Source organism: Callospermophilus lateralis, chromosome 5, assembly GCF_048772815.1.
Source record: "Callospermophilus lateralis isolate mCalLat2 chromosome 5, mCalLat2.hap1, whole genome shotgun sequence".
In the NCBI taxonomy this organism is placed as follows: Eukaryota; Metazoa; Chordata; class Mammalia; order Rodentia; family Sciuridae; genus Callospermophilus; species Callospermophilus lateralis.
In genome coordinates this window covers 74082965-74105978 of record NC_135309.1, presented here as the reverse complement: position 1 = coordinate 74105978, position 23014 = coordinate 74082965, and the positions used below count along the sequence as shown (strand labels likewise).

Below are 23014 nucleotides of genomic sequence, written 5' to 3'. Positions count from 1 at the left end.
CAATCGCCTCAACCTCCTGAGTCACTGGAAGTACAGGTATGTGTCACCATGCCCAGCTGAATTTTGGAAATTTTATCAATATCAATATTTGTCCAGTTGCAAGTAATAAAATAATGACACAGTGTTTTGTTTTGTTTTGTTTTTTAAGAAACAAAGACATTTAAGAAAGTCTCCAAGAGGCTGATTCCAAAATCACTACAGTAGCTAAACTTTAGCCTCCTTCTGTCTTTCCCCTCTATTATCCTCCTCAGTATGTAGGCTTTTAGTCCTTGTGCTTCACACCTCATTGGTCTAAGGCAACTGCTGTGGCTCTAAGATAACTGCATTCAAGGCAGGAAGAAGAGGAGCAAGGTCTCTTTATCATCTTTCTTCTCACATAAGGGCAAAATCCTTCAAATATCTCTTTGTTTCGTTGATCAGAACTGGGTCACATGCCCATCTCTAAATCAATCCACATCCACTGAAAATGGGATTGCAGTACTTGGTTTACAGTATTCATGGTTCATTCCCTAGCATTGGGGAAGAGAACCCAGCCCTGAATAGATTGCTGTGCTCACATCAAGGTTCTTTAAAGTAGAAGAAAAATGTGGAATGGTTTGTAGGTAAAAATGGTGGAAATAAAAATCTACAGGATTTGTTCACCAACTTAATGAGAGTGAAAGAAGAATGAAGACTCAAATATCATTCAAAATTTCAAGCTTGGGTAACGACAATAATCACAGTGCCAAGAATAGATAAAAAGAGAATGTGGGAGGAAAAAAATCTAGTTTATACGAAAGACAATAATGAATTTCACTTTCTCCTCAAGTTTGAGGTACAATTAGACAGTATGAAAGAAATGTAGGATGAGACCTCTGAAGAAAGGCTGGACTTAAACGTGAACACTGGAGTCATTCACAATGAGGTAGGATTTAAAACCACAAGAATAGACAGGACCATTAAGAGGAAAAAATGAAAAGAAAATAACAAAGCTGCAAGAATCTTGTTGAGTAGTTACAATCACAAAACAGTAAGAGGATGATGTTACCATAAAAAGAAAAGGAGAGGAGGGATGGGGCTGTAGCTCAGTGGCAGAGTGCTTATCTAGCATGCATGAGGTACTGGGTTCCATCCTCGACACCACATAAAAACAAAACAAAATAATAATAAAATAAAGGCATTCTGTCCATCTTAAACCAAAAAAAAGGAAAAGAAAAGAAATGAAATGAAAAGGAGGGAAAGTAATTAATTACTATCATCCCAAAGCCAGGAATTATAATGCCATGGCAGCCAAGAAACACAGTTTCCAAGGGGAAATAGTGGCCAACATGTTGACTGCTACATAGATGTCAATGATACTGAAGTGCTCTTGAAAATTTTCAGAGATGTAGGGACAGAAACCAGATTGTAGGAACAGTGGTTTTGAGCACATTAACATAATGCACATGTGTACTCATTTGTATTTCTTTTTGTTTACTCTTTCAAGAAGTTTAGAAATAATGGGAAGAAATGTATAACTAATTAGAACAAATTTTTAAAAAGAATAATAATTGCTATTAAATAGATAGATAGTTAGATAGATAGATAGATAGAAGGAAAATATAGGTTGGCAGGTAGGATAAGTTGGTGGTAGGACAGGGTCAGTGATTTAGGTAACCCGAGTTACCTGGATGGAGCTAAGACAGAGAGAGTGAAGAACACAAATAGTGATGGGGAAAAGAGGAAGACATTTAAAAGCTGGAGGTCACAATAAGAACAACAAGCATGTTTAATAGGAGACATGAACATGTAAAGAGATAATGGGGGTAGCCAGAGAATATGAGATGCTGAGGAAAATAGAAAATTAACTCAAGGTATCATATAGATGACAGAAGTAAAAATAAAGGTTCAGTAGTATTGAGAATGTTGGTCCCCAGCAAGCCCACAAAAGCTATCAGTAAAGATGGGAGGAAAAGATGCAGATGAGCAATGAAATTCATTGAGGGCTGCAAAAAAAAAAAAAAAACCTAAAAATTGAAGGCCAACAGATGAACATGGGACATGGCGATACAACAGTGACCAAATGGTTACAAATTAATTGGTAGAGTTCAGTAACAAGAGTGCAACTAAGGAACTAGGAACTAGAGAAGCAACAAAGCATGGGCTTAGTGGATGCAAGGATGGGTGACATGCATTTTTTCTTTCTTTTTTAAAAATATTTCTTTAGTTCTCCTTGGACCTTTATTTAATTTATTTATATGCAACGTTAAGAATCAAACCCAGTGCCTCACACATGCTAGGCAAATGCTCTATCACTGAACTACAACCCCAGCCCCAAGATGCATTTTTTTTTGAACCAAGGGATGTATATAACCCAAAATCTGCCAAGAAGGTTCTAAGGAAGATGCCAAGGAGACATTAAAACAGAACACTTCCCCAGAGAGCCATGATTACAGAACATAATCTGTCTATGACTATGGCACACGTACATCCCACATCCTTTTTTATACTGGGCTTAGTTCCATGACATGCAGCACACTGTTGAAAGTTCAAATAAAAGCATTATAAACATGAACAATCATAAAGTCATGTAATTTCATGATAATTCACAAAAGGCAGATGTGAATGTGGATTATTAAAGATGGATGTATCCCACCAAAAGTGACTGACACAGAGATATGAGAATGGCAAAGCCAGCACTACCTGGAACAGGTACACTAGTTTCTTGATAGTTAACTTTTGACAGTTAAATGGTAAATGAAATATACAGGGAGATAAGAGGAAAGCAAAAGCAGACAGACAGTTTGCTGAGAAGTAAAATCAAAACCATATTATAGAGAGGTGCATGGCTTCTGCATTCACAAGGCCTTTCTGATATTTCCCTTACACAGAAACACAAATGACTTGTCTGTGACTCCAGAGACTCCTGGCAGTTTGGACTGCAGACATAGACACAGGTACCATCATGATATAAAATCAGGTCACGAGAAAAGTGAATGAAAATAATTTACTTGAAGAAGGAAAAAGAAGGTTTGGGGAAGAAAGATAGAGAAGGAAAAGTGATGAAAAGATGAATCTGCTAAAAACATCAGCACACTTATCCCTGCATAACCTACCTGCCTTACACTGGGCAATAAATAGCAGAAAATGAGTATGTGTATGCTGGCCATGTGGTGCACACCTGTAATCCTAGCAATGCAGGAGGCTGAGGCAGGAGGATCACAAGTTCAAGGCAGCCTTAACAACTTAATGAGACTCTGTCTCAAAATAAAAACAAAAAAGGGCTGGGGATATAGCTAGTGCTAAAGTGCTACTGGATTCAACCCCCGGTATTAAAAAAAGAAAAGTATGTGTGACCAATAATTGCATGTAGTACTTAAATAAAGGAAGAAATTTTATTTCAGTGGCCATGTCAATTACATTTCTGTCATCTCCCTCTTCTTGATCTCAGAATAATTGTTTATGTTTAACATCAGGGAAGAGGCCTTTTCAACCACAGAAAAGCGTATGAAAGTTTTATTAAGCAATTAACCCAGGTAGGCAGATAAACATTATCACAAAGCAGCAAGATCAGTACCAAGAGAGGTAGAAGAACATAACTCTGTAACAAAAAGAGAAAATGAGAAGAATAAAGGTTTGTATTATAGAAAGAAATGAAATAAGAATTTCCTTATGGGAAATCTTATTGTATAAAAGGACATGCCATGATAAGGTGATGATGATGTTGATACTACCTTATTATGAACAGATGCATTATAATCATTTCATAAGACTTACTGTATATTATGTTAGTTGATATTTGACTTTATGAAATGAAGCCAGTGCAGTAGCGTATGCCTATAATCCCAGCTACTCTGGAAGATTAGGTAGGAAGATTTCAAGTTTGAGGCCAGGCTGAGTATCTTTAAGAGATTCTGACTCAAAATAAAATAAACAGGTCTGGAGATGCAACTCAATGGTAGAACACTTGCTTAGCATGCACAAGGTCCTGGTTTCAATCCCTAGTACTTGTGGGGATGGGAGGAGAAAACAAAATTCACAAAATATGTGATATACCTATTAATGTTCCCAGTTAACAAAGAAAAGAGGTAAGGTAAAGCAAGGCTTAAAAAGGTTGTCTGTGGGCACACCCTGATTCCACGGTGCTCACTATCATTTGAAGGCCCTTTGACAAAGAGCAATTTTATCTGGCCATTATGTGTGCACATGTGTGACATGTGTATACACCTGTACACTAGGAACAGTTAGGGAGGTACAGAGTCAATACTTAGAACATCAAGAATAAATAATGAATATCAGATTATAGCAATAAAACTTGCCTCTCTGCATAGAAATATTCTTACCTTGCATCAGGTTCCTCTTTGCATAAAACACTGACATTTTCATGGTGTTTGGGAGTCTGCTGTTGGCTTCCAAAAGCTCTGGCGCCATACCATGCTGTCACTGTAACAGCTCTCCAGTGAGCTATCAAAAACCCAGCTAGAACATTTTCAATACAGCAGTTTGCTTGCCACCAAAACACTAAATTGCAATATTTTATATTTATCTCTATTTAAATTTTAGTGATGCTGCATAAATGTTAACACGGTCTTACACTAATACAATCACAGAGAAGTCTTAATAATATACTGGCACAGTCTCTGAATGAGTTATGATCTGCTAAGCAGGCCCGTTGCATGCTTCTCAAGTAAGTTAGTCCTTCATAACTAGGATGTGATATGAAGATACTATATAGTTTCCTCCATGGAATGTACTTCCAAAAGCAATGGCTAGGGACATATTTGGTAATCTGTTCATAGGTGTACGAAATAGAAAGGCCAGTGGTCCATTTTCAAAGGAGTATTTAGCTTTAAATATAAAATTACTTGGGATGTAAGAAAGGCAGATGGATAGGGGAATAGAATGAAAGTTACAAGCAGTTAATGGGAATATAAAAATTCACAGCCCCTTGACAAACAGAAGGAAGGGCACTCCCCCACCTGATCAAAAGAAATAAACTGGGTAAGTACCAAAAGACATTCAATCCAAAAGGGCCTTCCTGCCATAAGAAAAAAAAAGAGAGGTGGGGACAACTAAAAGTATATTTCTTTAAGTAACCCAATACGAGACAGTAAAACATAGATGATATTCAGAAAGACTCTTCAGAGCTCTTCAGAGAACATCTCATTTCCAAACCATAAACACTGTACACCCCTTGGTACTCAGCCAATGAGGAAAGAGACCTTGCACTCAAAGGGATAAAACAATGATTGTGCCCAATCTGGGGGTATCTGCTTCCCTCAGATACCCAATCTAATAAGACCATTATTAAAGTCTTGCTTTTTGCTAAACAGTGGGTCTCTTAATCCATTCTTTGGGTTTGGACAGGTGAGCATGTTTCTCACAATATTGAAGGTAAAAATAAAATACTTGAGCTAAGGCAAAGATTTCTGTGTTAATCAGCTTTTTGTTCCTGTAACTAAATTCCTGACAAGAACAACTTAGAGGAAGAAAATTTTGAGCTCATAATTGAGTTTCAGTATATGGTCAGCTGATTCCATTGCTCTAGGCCGGAGGTGAGGCAGATTATCTTAGTAGAAGGGCATGCCAGAGGGAAGCTCCTCAGCTCATGGTAACCAGGAAGCAGAGAGAGAGAGTGCCAGAAGTCAGGGACAAAATATAATCCTGAAGGGCATGCCCCCAGTGACCTACTTACTCCAGCCATACCACACCTGACTATAGTTACCCCCCACAATCCACTGAAATTATTAATCAATATCAAAAGGATTAATTCACTGATTAGATTACAATTCTCATAATCTGATCATTTCACATCCTTCATTGGCACATGAGCTCTTCAGAGAACATCTCATATCCAAACCATAACAATTTCTGAAAAGGGTATGGACAGAGAGGTTAATGTTTGACCTCTCTTCATTTCTGGCTGGAGAAGCAAAAGTAAAGTAAATTCTCAAGCCTGTAAAGCCTTAAGAGAGTAAGACCCTGCACTTTCCCTAGGGTTGAAACTGCAACTTCCAAAACAAACTCAGATTGTCCACCTTTCGAATGGCTGCACAAAAGGAGATTTCCCTGGGAAACTCTGGCTCTGGAAGGTGAGACCAAGGGAGATGAAACTTCTCTGGAGGCCAGAGCCTTGACTGTCCATAAGAAAACAGGACCTGAAACTAAGGCAGGCAGTGATAAAGGAAACAAAGATCTACAGTGCTTTCAGCCCCTCCTCAAGGAACAATTCTTTGGGCCTTCTTGGCTCTGTCCTTCGTTTTACTATGAAAAGATGCTGAACTATTTCAGCATGAGAAAGCATCAGATTGATATTCTGATTAAATAAAGACAGCATAGATAAAGGGCAAAGGAAATCCTTTCAAAACAAAGCCTATAATGGTGAAGAGTAGCAGTTTCTTCTACAACATCACAACCCCTAATCTAAACAAGGCAAACCTAATAACTACCACTCATGCCCTTGCAGCAAGAATCGGAATATTTCTTCCTTTTTTAGAGATACAAATGACCCTAGAAGCAGATTTTTAAAAATGAAACTATAGAGCTCCAACAGACCAACTGCACCATGAAGATATCCTGACCTTTTTTAGGATGAGCATAATGATGTGATGCCCACATCTTTCTGCATTCATTCTTTCAAGGTGTTGTCTCCTTCTCCTTTTGCCTGATCAGTCTTCTAGCATAAGCCAGGCTATTTGAAATTCTAAAGAACTACCAACCCAATAACCTGACTGCATGTCGATTGGTTCCAGACAACTAGAAGACACATTCCCCTCAAAAGGCCTTCCTTGGTCAGGTTCATCATTTATTCATCACTAGATGTGGCTTTACTGCTATGCTAAAGGGATCAACTCTTGGAGTTCATTCCCCTCCATACCGTCTGTGGTGAATCTAACTTTTTATTTGCTTTTACTAAAACAGAGAATGTGACCTAAGATCTACTGATAAATGGTGTGTGTGTGTGTGTGTGTGTGTGTGTGTGCGTTTGTGTGTGTGTATTTATCCCCCCACCAAAAATTCTGGTTTCACTGTATCACACTGAAACATGAGTAGAGATGTGCATAAGTGCAAAAGTAAACTTTGAGGCAATAGGCCAAACGATTCTGCCATTGGGATGTCCATCCACACTTACCTGGAAAAGGCAGCCCCCAAAACAAATGCAGCATACTCCTTCACCAGGGGCTCTGTGCTGTTCAGCCCATTGATTACCACTTGAAGGCCACCGAAAGACAGTAGGTCCTGTGCATTATCCATCTGCAACAAAGGTATTACTTAGTACAGAACAGACATCAAGAAGGAAGAGCTCTTCTGAAGGCCTTTCTTTTGGTGTCTATCCAAAAACAAATTTAAAACCAAGTAAAAAACAATAGTGGCCTTTTTAACAAAGTAGGAAAAACATATGTAAAAACAAAATAATTTTTAAAATAATCTCAAATTTGAGAACTCCTAATTCATCTAACACAATTCATGAGTACCTGCATGGGAATCAGGGGAAATGGCACCCAGCTATTGCTTATGCCAAGCATATCTTGGAAAATTATAATACCATAATGAGTCACAAGGCTTAATCCAAACACACAAGCTGTTAACACAAAGAATCTGGCATCATGAGCATCACTAAATGGTGCCATACTTTCTGCTGATGTCCAACCCCAATGAGTGCAGTGGAGGCAACAATTAAAAAAAAAAAAAGGCACTGATTTTAATTAGAAGCCAGGGACTATAAAAGGAGTGCTATTGTTGGTGAGGGAGAGCTACAAGACTGCTAGGAGAGGAATAACAATAATATCCTTTTTTCTAAGGTTGACTACATCTGAAGACGTTCATAATAAAAGTCACTCTCCCAAAGGCTTTAGTCTAGGCCTGCATTACTAGGTAGTGGCTATGTGTAGTGCAGAATATTTCTATCATCATGTAACTCTAATAAGCTGAGTGACTAATATATTTAAATAATGAATCCAAGTGATTGTAAAGTGGTCTCATTACAAAGAAATCAATATTAAATAATTACTAACTTCTTATCGTATCTCTCTAGTTTGACTTAAAATGGTCAGGCTGATTTTTTGGCACTTAAGACTATTATTTTACTTTTTTTTTTTTTTTAAAGTCATCATCTTTTTTAGAGAGAGAGAGAGAGAGAGAGAGAGAGAGAGAGAATTTTTTAATATTTATTTTTCAGTTCTCGGCGGACACAACATCTTTGTTGGTATGTGGTGCTGAGGATCGAACCCGGGCCGCACGCATGCCAGGCGAGCGCGCTATCGCTTGAGCCACATCTCCAGCCCAAGACTATTATTTTAAACTAGTACTAAATTAACATTTTAATAACTAACTTACTAAATCCTATATTTACATTCATATGTGAAAAAAAAATCAGAATCAATTTTCCCCCCTCCCCCACTCTCCATGCATACTTTGTTGCTACAAAGTCTGTCTCATACTCACTCACTGATACTTCCCTACAGATCATCAGGAAACTAGGGCCCAACAACAACATGAGGACTTTCCACCTTTTTCCTCTAGATTCTATAGAGCCATTTCCTACCTGATTGTGTCCTTGCCTTTTCCTCCAAACTAGCAGTGGGCTCTGACAGAGAAATCAAACATGAAACACAGTATATGACCCTGTCAATGTTTTTAGATGGGCTTAGCCTATTTTTACCACTTGGAAGATAATTTTAAACATTTTGATAGAATCTCCACATGAATAGAGGCTTTGTTTGTTCATCCACTGTTGTAAGTCCAATGACTAGAATAGTGTTGAACATACAGTTAGGTATTCAATAAATAATCACTGAACCAATAAATATGAATTTGATCAGGAAAAAAATGTTCCTGAAATAAAATTCCACTGTGAACTTCAAAAGCCATCTTGTGTATCTGTGCTTAGTGGTACCCTAGACCTGAAACAATGGCCAATCTAGGCTGCAAAGTGACCATGAAGTCTGGTCTGCCATGCAGTCCCAGGCCAGGGCCAGGATTTTTCTGCCCCAATCTGTCCTTGAGAACAGGAATGACTATTGAGCTAAAGCCTGGCAAACAAGGAAGATTCAAATTGAGTGCTTTGCTGACATTAAATGCCTTCTTTCCTCACATGCAATGATTTTAAAATACATGAATTCACTGACTGTTCTTTGATCATTCTTGCTCTAGGTTTTCCAGATATTAAAACATGGCTCAGAATCCTATCATCTCATTCCTGGGATGGCCACTTATCAAAGTTAGTATGAGTTCCTGGCAGAGCAGCTACCACTCTGTTGCCCCAAAGCAACACAGCCCAGAATCACAGAGGTTCTGTTCTACCAATTTATCCATATTACTACAATAATAATGAGTGTAATATAAATGCTGACATTTATATAAGCACTTTAGCCTTTTAAGGTGTTACGTCATTTTTTATTTTACTGGCAGCGAAGAAGAACAGTGTCGTTATGCCCACTTCACAACAAAAGGTGGGTCCTCCCCAGATTCACACAGAAGATGGCATGAGCAGAGCCCATGTGCTCCAGCTCCCCATCTGCATCTGGAGCCAGAACTTTTCTCAAGATGGGGTCAGACAGGTGGATAGGAATATAGGGAGGGAGTGCATTACAAAGGGCACAAAGGAACTTATACCAACACTCTGGAAAAAAGAAGAGAACCAAAGCAAGGATAAGATAATAAGAGGAAAAAGACAAAGTGAGAAACGGAAGTAAAGAACTGAGGAGTCCCACAAGGAAAAACAAATATATTGCCCTAGTTTAGATAAGATAGACAAAGGCTGTTCCTCATAAATAACTTGAAAATTGTTACGACACACAAGGTTTTGCTTTTCACATATGCTATTTTAATAATTCAAATATGACTGTGAGGAATCCTTGGGAAGACCCAGTTTAGGTCCTTGAAGCCCATGGTTCCTTGAGCTTCCATTCAGAAATTCTGGAATGGGAAGAGACAGAAAAGTTCCTGGCTAGAAAAGTCCTCACTTCCTCAAAGCCAGCACTACATCACCTCAACTCCCCATCACAACTAGAAATCAGGGCTGAGTGGAGTCTTCTGGAATCTCTCTGTAAAATTATAACTTAACATTGTTTCATGAAAGCCTGATGGGCCAGTCCAAGCCAAGGACTTTAGATTTCCAATCAAAATGAATATTTATGACTCAGAATATTTATGAACCTCTGCCAACAGAAAGAGTTTGGCCTTGACCAGAGGAATAGTTCCCACTATGACTTTAGGCTAAATTTGGTAATGTTCATTCCTTCTAGTGACCTTTGAATGTAGAATGGGATATATCACCCTAGGAGTGATGATGCCAGGTGACTAGAGGATCTGCAGAAGGAAAAAAAAAAAAAAAACTTTATTGGGGCACTTCTAGCCAAGCCTCTTGAGTACTTATTCATACCTAGATAAGTTCCCATTCATTTTGGTCTTTCCTATGCAACTAAACCAATGACCTAGGGCTGGGGTTGTAGCTCAGCGGCAAAGTACTTGGCTAGCATGTGTGAGGCACTTGGTTCAACCTCAGCACCACACAAATATAAAAAACAAATAGAATAAAGGCATTCTGTCCATCTACAACTACAATTTTTTTTTTTTTTTTTTTTTTTAAATAACCTATAGGGGCTAGGATTGTGGCTCAGCCTAGCACATGCAAGGCCCTGGGTTCCATCCTCAGCACCACATAAAAACAAATAAACAAAATAAAGGTATTTTGTCCAACTACTTATAAAAAAAATAAGTATTTAAAAAAAAACCCTACAGAAATCTGATATCTAAACATCCATCCAAGTATGTTGAAATAAAAAATAAATAAAAGCTATAACATCAGAGCAGGATTGAACTGGACAGTAACCCCTAAGATCCTTAATCCTTTGCCTCTAACCGAAAAACTGTGGGAGTTTTTGTTTCTTACCCTAGAGAGAAAACTGGAAAGGGGAAAGAGAATTCAGGTGTGTTCCCTGCCTCCTGCCCCCAGCCCCAGAGGAACATAGTCCTGGCTTTTGAGACCTAAGAAAGAGTTATGAGCAGAGAAAGAAGGTGAAGAAGCTGCTCCATAATTCCTGCAGATACAGTGTACACTCACTCTCTTTCACCACAGAAGTTGGCAAAAATCCCAAACAAATAAAAAGTCTCTTTAAATTAGTTTATAAAGAACAAAGATACAGGCTGGGGATGTTGCTCAGAGCACTTGCCTAGCATGTACAAGACCCCAGGTTCAATACCCAGCTCCACAGAAAAACAAAACCAAAGATGCTATAGTACATGGGAGGACACTGAAGATCTATATGGATCTCAAACAAGATTTTGACTACTATTACATAGCCCCCTGGGCCACCATTGTTACTAGTCTGGGTTACTCACAAGAGCCTCCTACCTGGTCTCTGCTTCAACTCATTCCCCTTACCTTCAGTCCAATTCTCAATATGGCAGCTGGAGGGGTCCTTTTAAAAGTAAGTCAGATTTTTCAAGTTTCACTCTTTGTCATGGTCTACGGTTAAGTCCTCCAGATTCTTCCTCCCACTATCTCTGAGCTTCATCTGCTTCTCCTCTCCCCCTTTGCCCTACTCCAAGTATACTGACCTCAAATAGGACTTAGGACTTCTGTACTTGTTGCTCTTCCTGCCTGAGATAATCATTCTCAACACAGCCAAATTCCATCCCTACTCTTCTTTTTACATCTCTATACCATTTATCACCTTCAACATATCGTGGTGGGGTACCAGAGATTAAACTCAGGGGCACTCGACCACTGAGCCACATCTCCAGCCCTTTTTTGTATTTTTAAAATTTATTTATTTATTTTAATTTGTTATATGTAACGGTAGAATGCAATGCAATTCATATTACACACATAGAACACAATTTTTCATGTCTCTGGTTGTACACAAAGCAGATTCACACCATTCATGTCTTATACATGTACTTAGGGTAATGATGACCATCTCATTCCACCCTTCTCTGTATTTTATTTAGAGACAGGGTATCACTGATTGGCTTAGTGCCTCACCATTGCTGAGGCTGGCTTTGAACTTGAGAACCCTCCTGCCTCAGCCTCCTGAGCTGCTGGGATTATAGGTGTGCACCACTGTGCCAGGCCTCAATATATTACTTATAATTTACTTATTTGGTAACTGCCTCTGCTAGAAAGTAAGCTCCAATTTTGTTCACAAATGTATCTCAAGTGCCTGGGACTTAAAGTTAGCATTCAATAAACTCATTTCTTGAATAAATGAATGGTTTCTCTTTGCTCCTTCTCTTTACCTCCACACATTCCCTTTTGAGCTTCATTCAAAAGGTACCAATCCAGGATATGGTGGTAAACATCTGTAATCCTGTGACTTGGGGGGCTGAAGCAGGAGGACTGCAAGTTTGAAACCAGATTCAACAACTTAGCAAGGCCCTAACCAACTCAGTGAGATCCTGTCTTAATATGAAAAATAAACAGACTTAGGGATGTGGCTCAGTGGTTAAGCATCCCCGAGTTCAACTGAAGAAGAAGGAGGAAGAAGAAGAAAAGAAAACATACCAGTTTCCTATGAAAAGCAGAGTCATCAGATCAGTGTAGGGCCAGATTAGAGGTTGAAGGAAATCTTGTGTTACTTTCCCAGCTCTAGCCTTATTAGCTGGATGATATTGAGCCATCACATTATCTCTCTCTGCTTCATTTTTCTCAGGTAAAAAATGGGATTAGCTGGGTGCAATGGTGCATTCCTGTAGTCCCACCTGTTCGGAAGCTGAGGCAGGAAGATGATGTGGGCCTAGGAGTTTGAGACTAGCCTGGGCAGCATAGTAAGATCCCAACCCCGCCCCCCCCCAAAAAAAAAAGCAAAATAATGGGATAAATAGTGATGGCTACTATAAGGCAAGCTGTGGAAGTCAATGAATTAATATATACAAAACACTTGAAGCAGATTCTAGTATATAATAATCTCAATAAATATTAGCTATATAAGTCTGAGCAGTTACTTTTCCATGATGAACTCTCAAATTGTTTTTAAGGATTAAGGCTAAAATTATTAAGAGCAGGATATTCCTAAACTTAACTCTCTGACTCCCCAGCTTCCCACTATCTATGCTAGCCTCCCCCTGGCCACTATGCTCCAGGCACATCAATCATTCCCAGATTCAACCTCACCATGTTCTTCTCTGCCCAAGAATCTTTGTACATGTTGCTTACTCTGCCTGGAATGCTCTAATCCAAGGACTGGCAAACTTTCTAAAATTAAATATTTTTTATTTTATGAGGCATATAGTTTCTGTTACAATTACTTAACTCTGCCATTATAGCATGAAAACAGTCTTAACTAATACACCAACAGTGGAGGGTGTGTCCCGAAAACACTTCATTTACAAATTCAGACATCAAGTCCGATTTGGCCCATGGGTGGTAGTTTGCCATCCCCTATTCTAAAGCCTCCTCTTTACCTAGAAAACTTCTAATAATGCTTGAATGCACAGCCGGCACATCCTCGAGAAACCTCTCTTTATTGCCCCTGACTAGGTATTAAGTTCAACTATGATATATTCCCACATCACCTTCTGGAGTCTATCATGATCTTAAATTACCTCAATATTTCATTGTTAAAGTGTTCATTTGCTCACTATTTGACTGTTTATCCTTCCAGACTATAAGCTACATGGGATAGGAACTACAGAAATTCTACCTCTGTTGTATCCTCAGTGTTGAAAAAAATAAAGGAGGTAATAGTATAAATGAAAAAGAGCTTGGTCTAGTCTCTAAGAATATATCTAACTACAAGAAACATTGGTTAGATTGAAAACAGTCTATGCCCTGGAAGAGAAGTAAAGATGCCATTTTCTCAGGGGCTTATGGCCAGAGGTTATCTTTGGAGCTATTAATTAAAAATTAGACTTATGGACATGGCAATACAATACCTGATGGACATAGTACTCAAGATCAAAGAGTGCAGCAATTTTCTCTTCCAGGCTGGAGCTGGAACTGTTGAATTTGTTGATCAGACGGACCATGATCTGCATGTCAGTTTCAATGACAACGTTCAGCTCATCAAACTCCTTCTTCAGTTCCTCAATGGGGCGGAAGAATCGCTTTACCTCAGCCTGTCTTGCCTGAGGACAGCAACAAATAGATGATCGATTTAACTGATTGGAGACACCTCCCAAAGACTTCTATGGATGCCCACCTTTACAGAACTGCTTTCCTAATATTTATAATCTTCTCTAATCTGTACTTTCAAAAATCCTAATTCTTCCTAAGGTACCAGAGAAAAAGAACCCTCAGAGTCTACCCATATAGGCCTTTGCTCTAAAAGACATTCAAGAAGAATGAAAAGTCTTCCTGTTGTAATTGTAACAAGGTCGAGAAAGAAACACAAGCTTACCTTCAAAAACTAATCTCATATGGTCTGGTTGAGGTCTCAGAAAAAAATAACACATTCCATGGTTCCCCTCTTGCCACAATCAGAGACTATCATGGCTTTGCCCTATCCAATCCAGCAACATTTTAGGGAAACCCGGATGTAGAAAACTACAGGCAAACACTGTCAGTGCAGGAGCAATTTGTTGATGAAAATTAAATCACTGTCATTACTGTCAATCTAACCATAGGTGTACAATTCGTTCAACTGTTTGAAATGGCTAAATTACTGAATGTATTATGCTCAAATCTCAAACAATTTTCTCTCAATCCTTGCCCGCCCCCTAAAATGTTTAAATGAAATTATGTTAGAGGTGAATAAAAGACTTTAAATGGATATTTTATGTATGTGGCACTCCATTTTCTTACCAGTTTTAGAGGATAGTCTTTATAAAGACATTTTGAAAGGTCACAGTGGTTTATGCATCTATCTTCCAAGAAGAACTAAAAGGAACGGATATTTATAAAAAGCAGGATGATAAGCAGCTGTCAGCCTCAAATCACCCATTTATTACCAATGGGTTTCTCTCCCCAGCTACAAACACTCCATGGAAATACCAACCAAAGACATAAATCAGCCTCTATTAAAAACAGTGATCTTAAAAAAAAAAAAAAAAAAGACTGATCTCCTAGCAGAGCAATCACATCTATGGGGCACCATACCCTGATTCTCTGAGCTAAACCAACATGAAATGTTCTCTCTGCACCCAGACAGAAGACTCTGGATGGTGCCAAAGCCAGGCAGACAGGTCTGAGAAGGCTGAATCATTTTCTAGAGCTATGGGATGATAGGCAGGTGGCAATGATAAGAAACTAGTGATCTGTACCTCCTAAGATGATGGTGCCTGACCCTCAAGAAGGCCTTTAAAAAAAAAAAAGAAAAAAAGAAGAAGAAGAAAAATTTTAATTTGAAGTAATTATAAACTCAGGAAATTACAAAAATAGTACTCTATCCCACTTTCTCCAGGGGTACCACTTATATAGCGATAGTTCAGTATCAAAACCAAAAAAAGGACATAGGTACAATGCCATTAACTAAATTATAGGCCTCAGTCAGATTTTACTACTTTTTACATGGTCTCATTTGCACGTGTTTATGTGTGATTCTATACACTTTTATTTAAGCTACAAATTTATGAACCCATAGAATGACCAAGCTATGGAACTGTTCCACCACAACTCCAATGTGCAACCTCTTGTCCCTGTTTCCTGCAGCCTTCTGCAGTATGAGGAATGAAGAGGGAGGGTTATTTTTACCACTGAGCTATATCCCTAGCCCTTTTTATTTCTTCCTTTGAGACAGGGGCTCACTAAATGGCCCAGGCTGGCATCAAACTTACAATATTTCTGCCTCAGCCTCCCAAAACGGTGGAATCATAGGCATGTACCATAGTAGCTGTCTGTGCAAACTCTTTATAGATGTACCTAGTCCTCTCACTATACTCCCTCCCATCTCCATGTCCTGGCAACCACTATTTGTTCTCCATCTCTATAATTCTGACATTTGGAGAATGTTATATAAATGGAACCATATAGTCTGTAACCTTTTAAGACTGTTTTCTTTCATTGAGCACAATACCCGTGAGATTCATTCAAGTTACTGTACATATCAATAGTTTACTTCTATTTTTATTAAGTTGTATTCCATCATATAGATGCTGTTTGTTTAACCATTCACTGCTGAAGAACATCTGAGTTGTTTTTAGACTTGGGTCATTATGAATAAAACTGCTATGCACATTTGTGTATAAGTATTTGTTTAAATATATGTTCTTATTTCTCTAGGATAAGCGGCCAAGAGTACAACTGTTGGGTTATGATAATCATGTTTTGTTTTGTTCTTTATATATTCTTTTTTTTTAAACCAGGGATTAACTCCAGGGGTGCTTAGCCACTAGGCCACATCCCTACCCCTTTTATTTTTTTTAATTTTTAATTTTTCTTTTGAGAGAGAGAGAGAGAGAGGAGAGAGAGAGAGAGAATTTTTTAATATTTATTTTTTAGTTTAGCCACATCCCCAGCCCCAATTTTTTTTTTTTTAATTTTGAGAAAGAGTCTAAGTCAAACTATTTTCCAGAATGGCTATAACATTCTACATTCTGACCATGAATGTGTAAAAGATCCAATTTATCCATATCCTCACCAATATTTAGTATTATCACTTTTTTATTTTATACATTCATTTAAATATGTACTGATAACTCACTGGAGATTTAACTTAATGGCTAATGATGTTAAACATCTTTCCATGTGCTTTCCTTCCAGCCATATATTCTCTTTGTTAAAATGTCTGTGTGCCTAACCATTACCTAAGTGTTATTAGTTTTACTATTTGAGAGTTCTTTACATATTCTTTATTTTAAAAAACTAGTGATTGAACCATCCTTGCATCCCAGGGATGAATCCTACTTGATCATGGTGCACAATTTTTTTGATGTGCCTTTGTATCCGATTCGCCAGAATTTTATTGAGGATTTTTGCATCTAGGTTCATCAGGGATATTGGTCTGTAGTTTTCTTTCTTTGAGGTGTCTTTGTCTGGTTTCGGAATCAACGTGATGTTGGCCTCATAGAATGAATTTGGAAGAGCTCCCTCTTTTTCTATTTCCTGAAATAACTTGAAAAGTATTGGTATTAATTCTTCTTTAAAGGTTTTGTAAAACTCGGCTGTATACCCATCCGGTCCTGGGCTTTTCTTGGTTGGTAGTCTTTTGATTGCTTCTTCAATTTCATCCATTGATATTGGTCTGTTCAAATTGTGTGTATCCTCCTGACTCAGTCTGGGCAAATCATATGTCTTAAGAAATTTATCGATGTCTTCACTGTCTTCTATTTTATTGGAATATAGGTTTTCAAAATAATTTCTAATTGTCTTCTGTATTTCTGTAGCATCTGTTGTGATCTTGCCTTTTTCATCCCGTATGTTAGTAATTTGAGTTCTCTCTCTTCTTCTCTTCGTTAGCATGGCTAAGGGTCTGTCAATCTTGTTTATTTTTTCGAAGAACCAACTTTTTGTTTTGTTAATTTTTTCAATAGTTTCTTTTGTTTCAATTTCGTTGATTTCCGCTCTGATTTTAATTATTTCTTGCCTTCTGCTGCATTTGCTGTTGTTTTGTTCTTCCTTTTCTAGGGCTTTGAGATGAAGTGTGAGCTCATTTATTTGTTGGTTTTTCTTTTTTTTTGAGGAATGACCTCCAGGCGATGAATTTCCCTCTTAAAACTGCTTTCATTGTGTCCCATAGATTCCGATAAGTTGTGTCTATATTTTCATTTATCTCTAAGAATTTTTTGATTTCCTCCTTTACGTCTTCTGTAACCCCTTGATCATTCAGTAACATATTGTTCATTTTCCATGTGATATAGGATTTTCCCATCCTTCTTTTATCATTGACTTCCAGTTTCATTCCATTATGATCAGATAAAATGCATGGTATTATCTCCACGCCTTTATATTTACTGAGGGTTGCCCTATGGCATAATATATGGTCTATTTTTGAGAAGGATGATCTTAGAAGATGGAAAAATAAAACCTGTTCATGGATAGGCAGAACTAACATCATCAAAATGGCGATATTACCAAAAGTTCTATATAGGTTTAATGCAATGCCAATCAAAATCCCAAAGGCATTGCTTGTAGAAATAGATAAAGCAATCATGAAATTCATATGGAAAAATAAAAGACCCAGAATAGCAAAAGCAATTCTAAGCAGGAAGTGCAAATCAGGCGGTATAGCGATACCGAATTTCAAACTATATTACAGAGCAATAGTAACAAAGACAGCATGGTACTGGTACCAAAACAGGCGGGTGGACCAATGGTACAGAATAGAGGACACAGAGACCAATCCACAAAGTTACAACTATCTTATATTTGATAAAGGAGCTAAAAGCATGCAATGGAGGAAGGATAGCATCTTCAACAAATGGTGTTGGGAAAACTGGAAATCCATATGCAACAAAATGAAACTGAACCCCCTCCTCTCACCATGCACAAAAGTTAACTCAAAATGGATCAAGGACCTTGATATCAAATCAGAGACTCTGCGTCTGATAGAAGAAAAAGTTGGCTACGATCTACATATAGTGGGGTCGGGCTCGAAATTCCTTAATAGGACACCCATAGCACAAGAATTAATAGCAAGAATGAACAAATGGGACTTACTTAAACTAAAAAGTTTTTTCACAGCAAGAGAAACAATAAGAGAAGTAAATAGGGAGCCTACATCATGGGAACAAATATTTACTCCTCACACTTCAGATAGAGCCCTAATATCCAGAATATACAAAGAACTCAAAAAATTAGACAATAAGATAACAAATAACCCAATCAACAAATGGGCCAAGGACCTGAACAGACACTTCTCAGAGGAGGACATACAATCAATCAACAAGTACATGAAAAAATGCTCATCATCTCTAGCAGTCAGAGAAATGCAAATCAAAACTACCCTAAGATACCATCTCACTCCAGTAAGATTGGCAGCCATTATGAAGTCAAACAACAACAAGTGCTGGCAAGGATGTGGGGAAAAGGGTTCTCTTGTACATTGCTGGTGGGACTGCAAATTGGTGTGGCCAATTTGGAAAGCAGTATGGAGATTCCTGGGAAAGTTGGGAATGGAACCACCATTTGATCCAGCTATTGCTCTTCTCGGACTATTCCCTGAAGACCTTAAAAGAGCGTATTACAGGGATACTGCCACATCAATGTTCATAGCAGCACAATTCACAATAGCTAGACTGTGGAACCAACCCAGATGCCCTTCAATGGATAAAAGGATTAAAAAAATGTGGCATCTATACACCATGGAGTATTACGCAGCACTAAAAAATGACAAAATCATGGAATTTGCAGGGAAATGGATGGCACTAGAGCAGGTTATGCTTAGTGAAGCTAGCCAATCCCTAAAAAACAAATACCAAATGTCTTCTTTGATATAATGAGAGCAACTAAGAATAGAGCAGGGAGGAAGAGCAGGAAGAAAAGATTAACATTAAACAGAGAAATGAGGTGGGAGGGAAAGGGAGAGAAAAGGGGAATTGCATGGAAACGGAGGGAGACCCTCATTGTTATACTAAATTACATATAAGAGGTTGTGAGTGGAATGGGAAAATAAACAAGGTGAGAAATGAATTACAGTAGAAGGGGTAGAGAGAGAAGATGGGAGGGGAGGGGAGGGGGGATAGTAGAGGATAGGAAAGGTAGCAGAATACAACAGTTACTAGTATGGTATTATGTAAAAATGTGGATGTGTAACCCATGTGATTCTGCAATCTGTACTTGGGGTAAAAAAGGGAGTTCATAACTCACTTGAAGCTAATGCATGCTAATGTATGAAATATGATATGTCAAGAGCTTTGTAGGGTTTTGAACAACCAATAAAAAAAAAAAGTAGTCTTAATAAAAAAAAAAAAATAGGGATTGAATCCATGGAGTGCTAAACCACTGGGCCACATCCCTACTTCTTTTTAGTGTGTGTGTGTTTTAATTTTGAGAAAGAGTCTCACTAAGTTGCTTAGGTCCTCACTAAGTTGCTGAGTCTGGCTTTGAACTAGGTCCTCCTGCCTCAGCACCTCTCCTCCCAGTTGCTGGGTTTATAGGCATGTGCCACTGCTCCCAGCAGGAATTCTTTATGTATTTTAAAGCTCTTTGTCAGATACAGATAGTCCTTGCTTTGCATGCATATGCACCAATTTCAAAACATAAAGTTTAAATAATACCAATATCCCAAAATAACTCAAATTTCAGTTACCACAAAATATTAACTACAAGTAACCACATAAAGTACAAACTTTGCTGCTAGATTTTCAAGTCTGAAAATCACTATATAAGTTTTTTTTTAAACGTCTATCATGAGCAATGATTGATCACATGACTTCATTGCAAATGACTAGTCACTGCACATCTGTTACTCAGTTCACACACTGATGCAAAGTACAGTTATGTGGCCTCATCTCTCAATTATGAACCCATGTGACATTCTATAAAGATAGATAATTGAAAGAAAGTTGGCCAACAAAGATGAAAGTGCAGCAAAGAAATGAAAAGTGGTAATTTTGGCAGTAAAATTCAAATTAAACATACAAGGAGTTGTAAAAGAAAGAGGATTGAGGATGTTGACACTGATGCTGTTTGATAATCTCTAAATATGTAGCCAGAACTTAGCAAAGGTAAACTTCAAAAATAAAACTAATAGTGATAAAAAAGATGATGTGGCACTGACAAAAAAAAAAAAAAAAAAAAAAAAAAAAACCTTCACACTATAGGAACTCACAAATTTCACAACATTGAAAGCACAATGGATAAAATGTTGGAAGCTACCATACTTAGAAATGAGTATAATAATTCACCAAGCATAGAAAAGATGCTCTCTGTCATATGAGGAAAAGCTAAGCATTGTTCAAATTGCTCTTTGTAAAACAACCCAAAAACTTGACAAAGAAATAAAAGCTTCCTCAATGTTTCTAGCACTTAAAATCCCAGTGCATTAAATAAATATTAGTATTGCTACTTCTTCATTTCTGTATATGTTTATAACTGACATATAGTTTTTAGTGTATGGCAAAAAATGTTAAAAGTCATCGAACAATCATTAATTTTTCCACTGATTACTAAGATTGCTCTACAGAGTTTCAGCTGGCAGTCATTTTTACAGTCCCATGTGATAACAAAGTGAAGACTGCTAGTATGCAGTTTCTCAATATTTTCTAGCCATCAGCTTCTTTTTTCTTTCTTTCGCGACACCCCGCCCCCCACCCCCTGTACCAGGAACACTCAAACATTGAGCCACATCCCCCAACACTTTTTATATTTTATTTTGAGACAAGACCCAGCTAATTTGCTGAGGCTGGCCTTGCACTTGTGCCCCAGCCTCTCAGTTGCTGGGATATAGGCATGTGCCACTGTGCCAGGCAGCAGCTTATCTTTCTGATGATTTAATATGATCATTCACACAGCAAAAGTTTTTAATTTGAAGTCCAATTTATTCATTTTTCTTTTGTGGTCTGTACATTTTTTGTCACTTCTTAAAATCTCTTTACCTGGTTCTGCTTTCCAAAGATTTCTCCTATGTTGAATTTTAAAAGTGTTTTTTTTTTCTTTAAAGTTTTACATTTTACATTTAAATCTATACTTTTGGATGTATTTTGTAATAAGGGGTAGGTTTTCACTGCCAGAAATCAGTTGCGTATATTGGTTTGGTTCTATTTCTGGGTTCTCTATTCTGTTACATTGATCTATGGGTTTTGTTTTTGTTTTTGTTTTTGTTTTCTCTACCAACACACATTGTCTGAATTACTATAGCTATAGAATAAGTATAAAATCGGGTAGAGTGATTTCTCTCACTTTTTTTCAAAATTGTGTTAGCTATTTTATTTCCTTCATCTTTCTATATAAACTTCAGAATAAACTTCTATCTATATAAAAAAATCTTGCTGGGATTTTGATAGAAATTGCATTTAACCTATAGATCAATTTGAGGAGAACTGACATTGTTACTGTGTTGAGTCTTTCAATACATGGACACAGTACATCTCTTTACTTACTTAAAATCTTCTTTAACTTCATCATCTTTCATCAACTCTTCATTTTCAGCACATAAATCCTATAAATGTCTGGTTGCGTTTATTCCTAAATATTTCATTTTGGGAGAAACTATTGTAAATAGTATTTATATTTTTTGTTTCAATTTCCACATATTCACTGCTAGTATATAGAAATATAACTGATTTTTGTTGGTTTTGTATCCAGTGTCCCAACTGAACTCATCAATTATAGAATATTGTTCTGTGTTTTTAGAGGTTCTTTGGGATTTATTCATAGGCAATCTATGTCATCTGAAAATAGGGATAGGGATAGTTTTATCTCTTCCTTTCCAATCTACATGCCTTTTCTTTCCTTTCCTATCTTACTGCATTGGTTAGGAATATGATGCATGAGTGGTGAGTGAACTATCTTACTTTGTTCCTGATCTCAGTGGCAATGTTGAATATAGATTTTTTTGTAGATGCTCTCAACCGAGTTGAGAAAGGTTTCTATTCCTAGGTTACTGAATTTTTATCAGAATGGCTGTTGAAGTCTATCAAAGGTTCTCTGTGCATCAATAGATATATGATGAGGCAATTTTTCTTCTTAAGCCTGATGATATAGAGGGCTACACTGATTGGTTTTTGTACATTGAAGTCATGCATTCATGTAATAAATCCTACTTGGTTATAATGTATAATGTTTTCATAAATTGCTAGATTTATATTCACTAATGTCTTGATGAGGATTTTTGCAGATATCTTCATGAGGGACATTGGTCTTCAGATTTTTTAAAATATATTTTAGTTATCAGTGTAACATGAGCCTCATAAAATAACAAGTGTTTCAGGGGCTGGAGTTATGGCTCAGTGGTAGAGTGCTTGCCTAGCACAAGCGAGGCCCTGGGTTCAATCCTCAGCACCACATAAAACTAAAAATATTCCTTTTGCTTCCATTTTCTGGAAAAGATGGTGTAGAATTGATGTTAATTATTTTTAAATGTTTCATAGATATCTCCAGTGAAATTATCTGAACTTAGAGACTTTTTTATGGAAGGGTTTTCATTGTAAGTTGAGTTTCTTTAATGATTATAGTTTCAGATTATTTCACATTGGATAAGTTTGGGTAGACATACTTTTAAAAGAACTGGACTGG

At 37.5% G+C, this 23014-nt stretch overlaps 1 protein-coding gene across 6 annotated transcripts in view; it reads right to left on the bottom strand.

The window, feature by feature from the left end:
- Sil1 (SIL1 nucleotide exchange factor) overlaps window positions 1–23014 on the bottom strand; it is a 262428-nt gene that overhangs the window by 64006 nt on the left and 175408 nt on the right. For 5 of the 6 annotated variants that reach the window (XM_076855992.1, XM_076855990.1, XM_076855994.1 and 2 more), the window contains 2 exons: window positions 13837–14028; window positions 7091–7212 (listed from right to left, as the gene is read on the bottom strand). In XM_076855992.1, coding sequence (XP_076712107.1) covers window positions 7091–7212; window positions 13837–14028 — 314 coding nt within the window. The remainder of the gene's footprint in view (window positions 1–7090; window positions 7213–13836; window positions 14029–23014) is intronic. The other variant, XM_076855995.1, reaches the window with a different exon arrangement.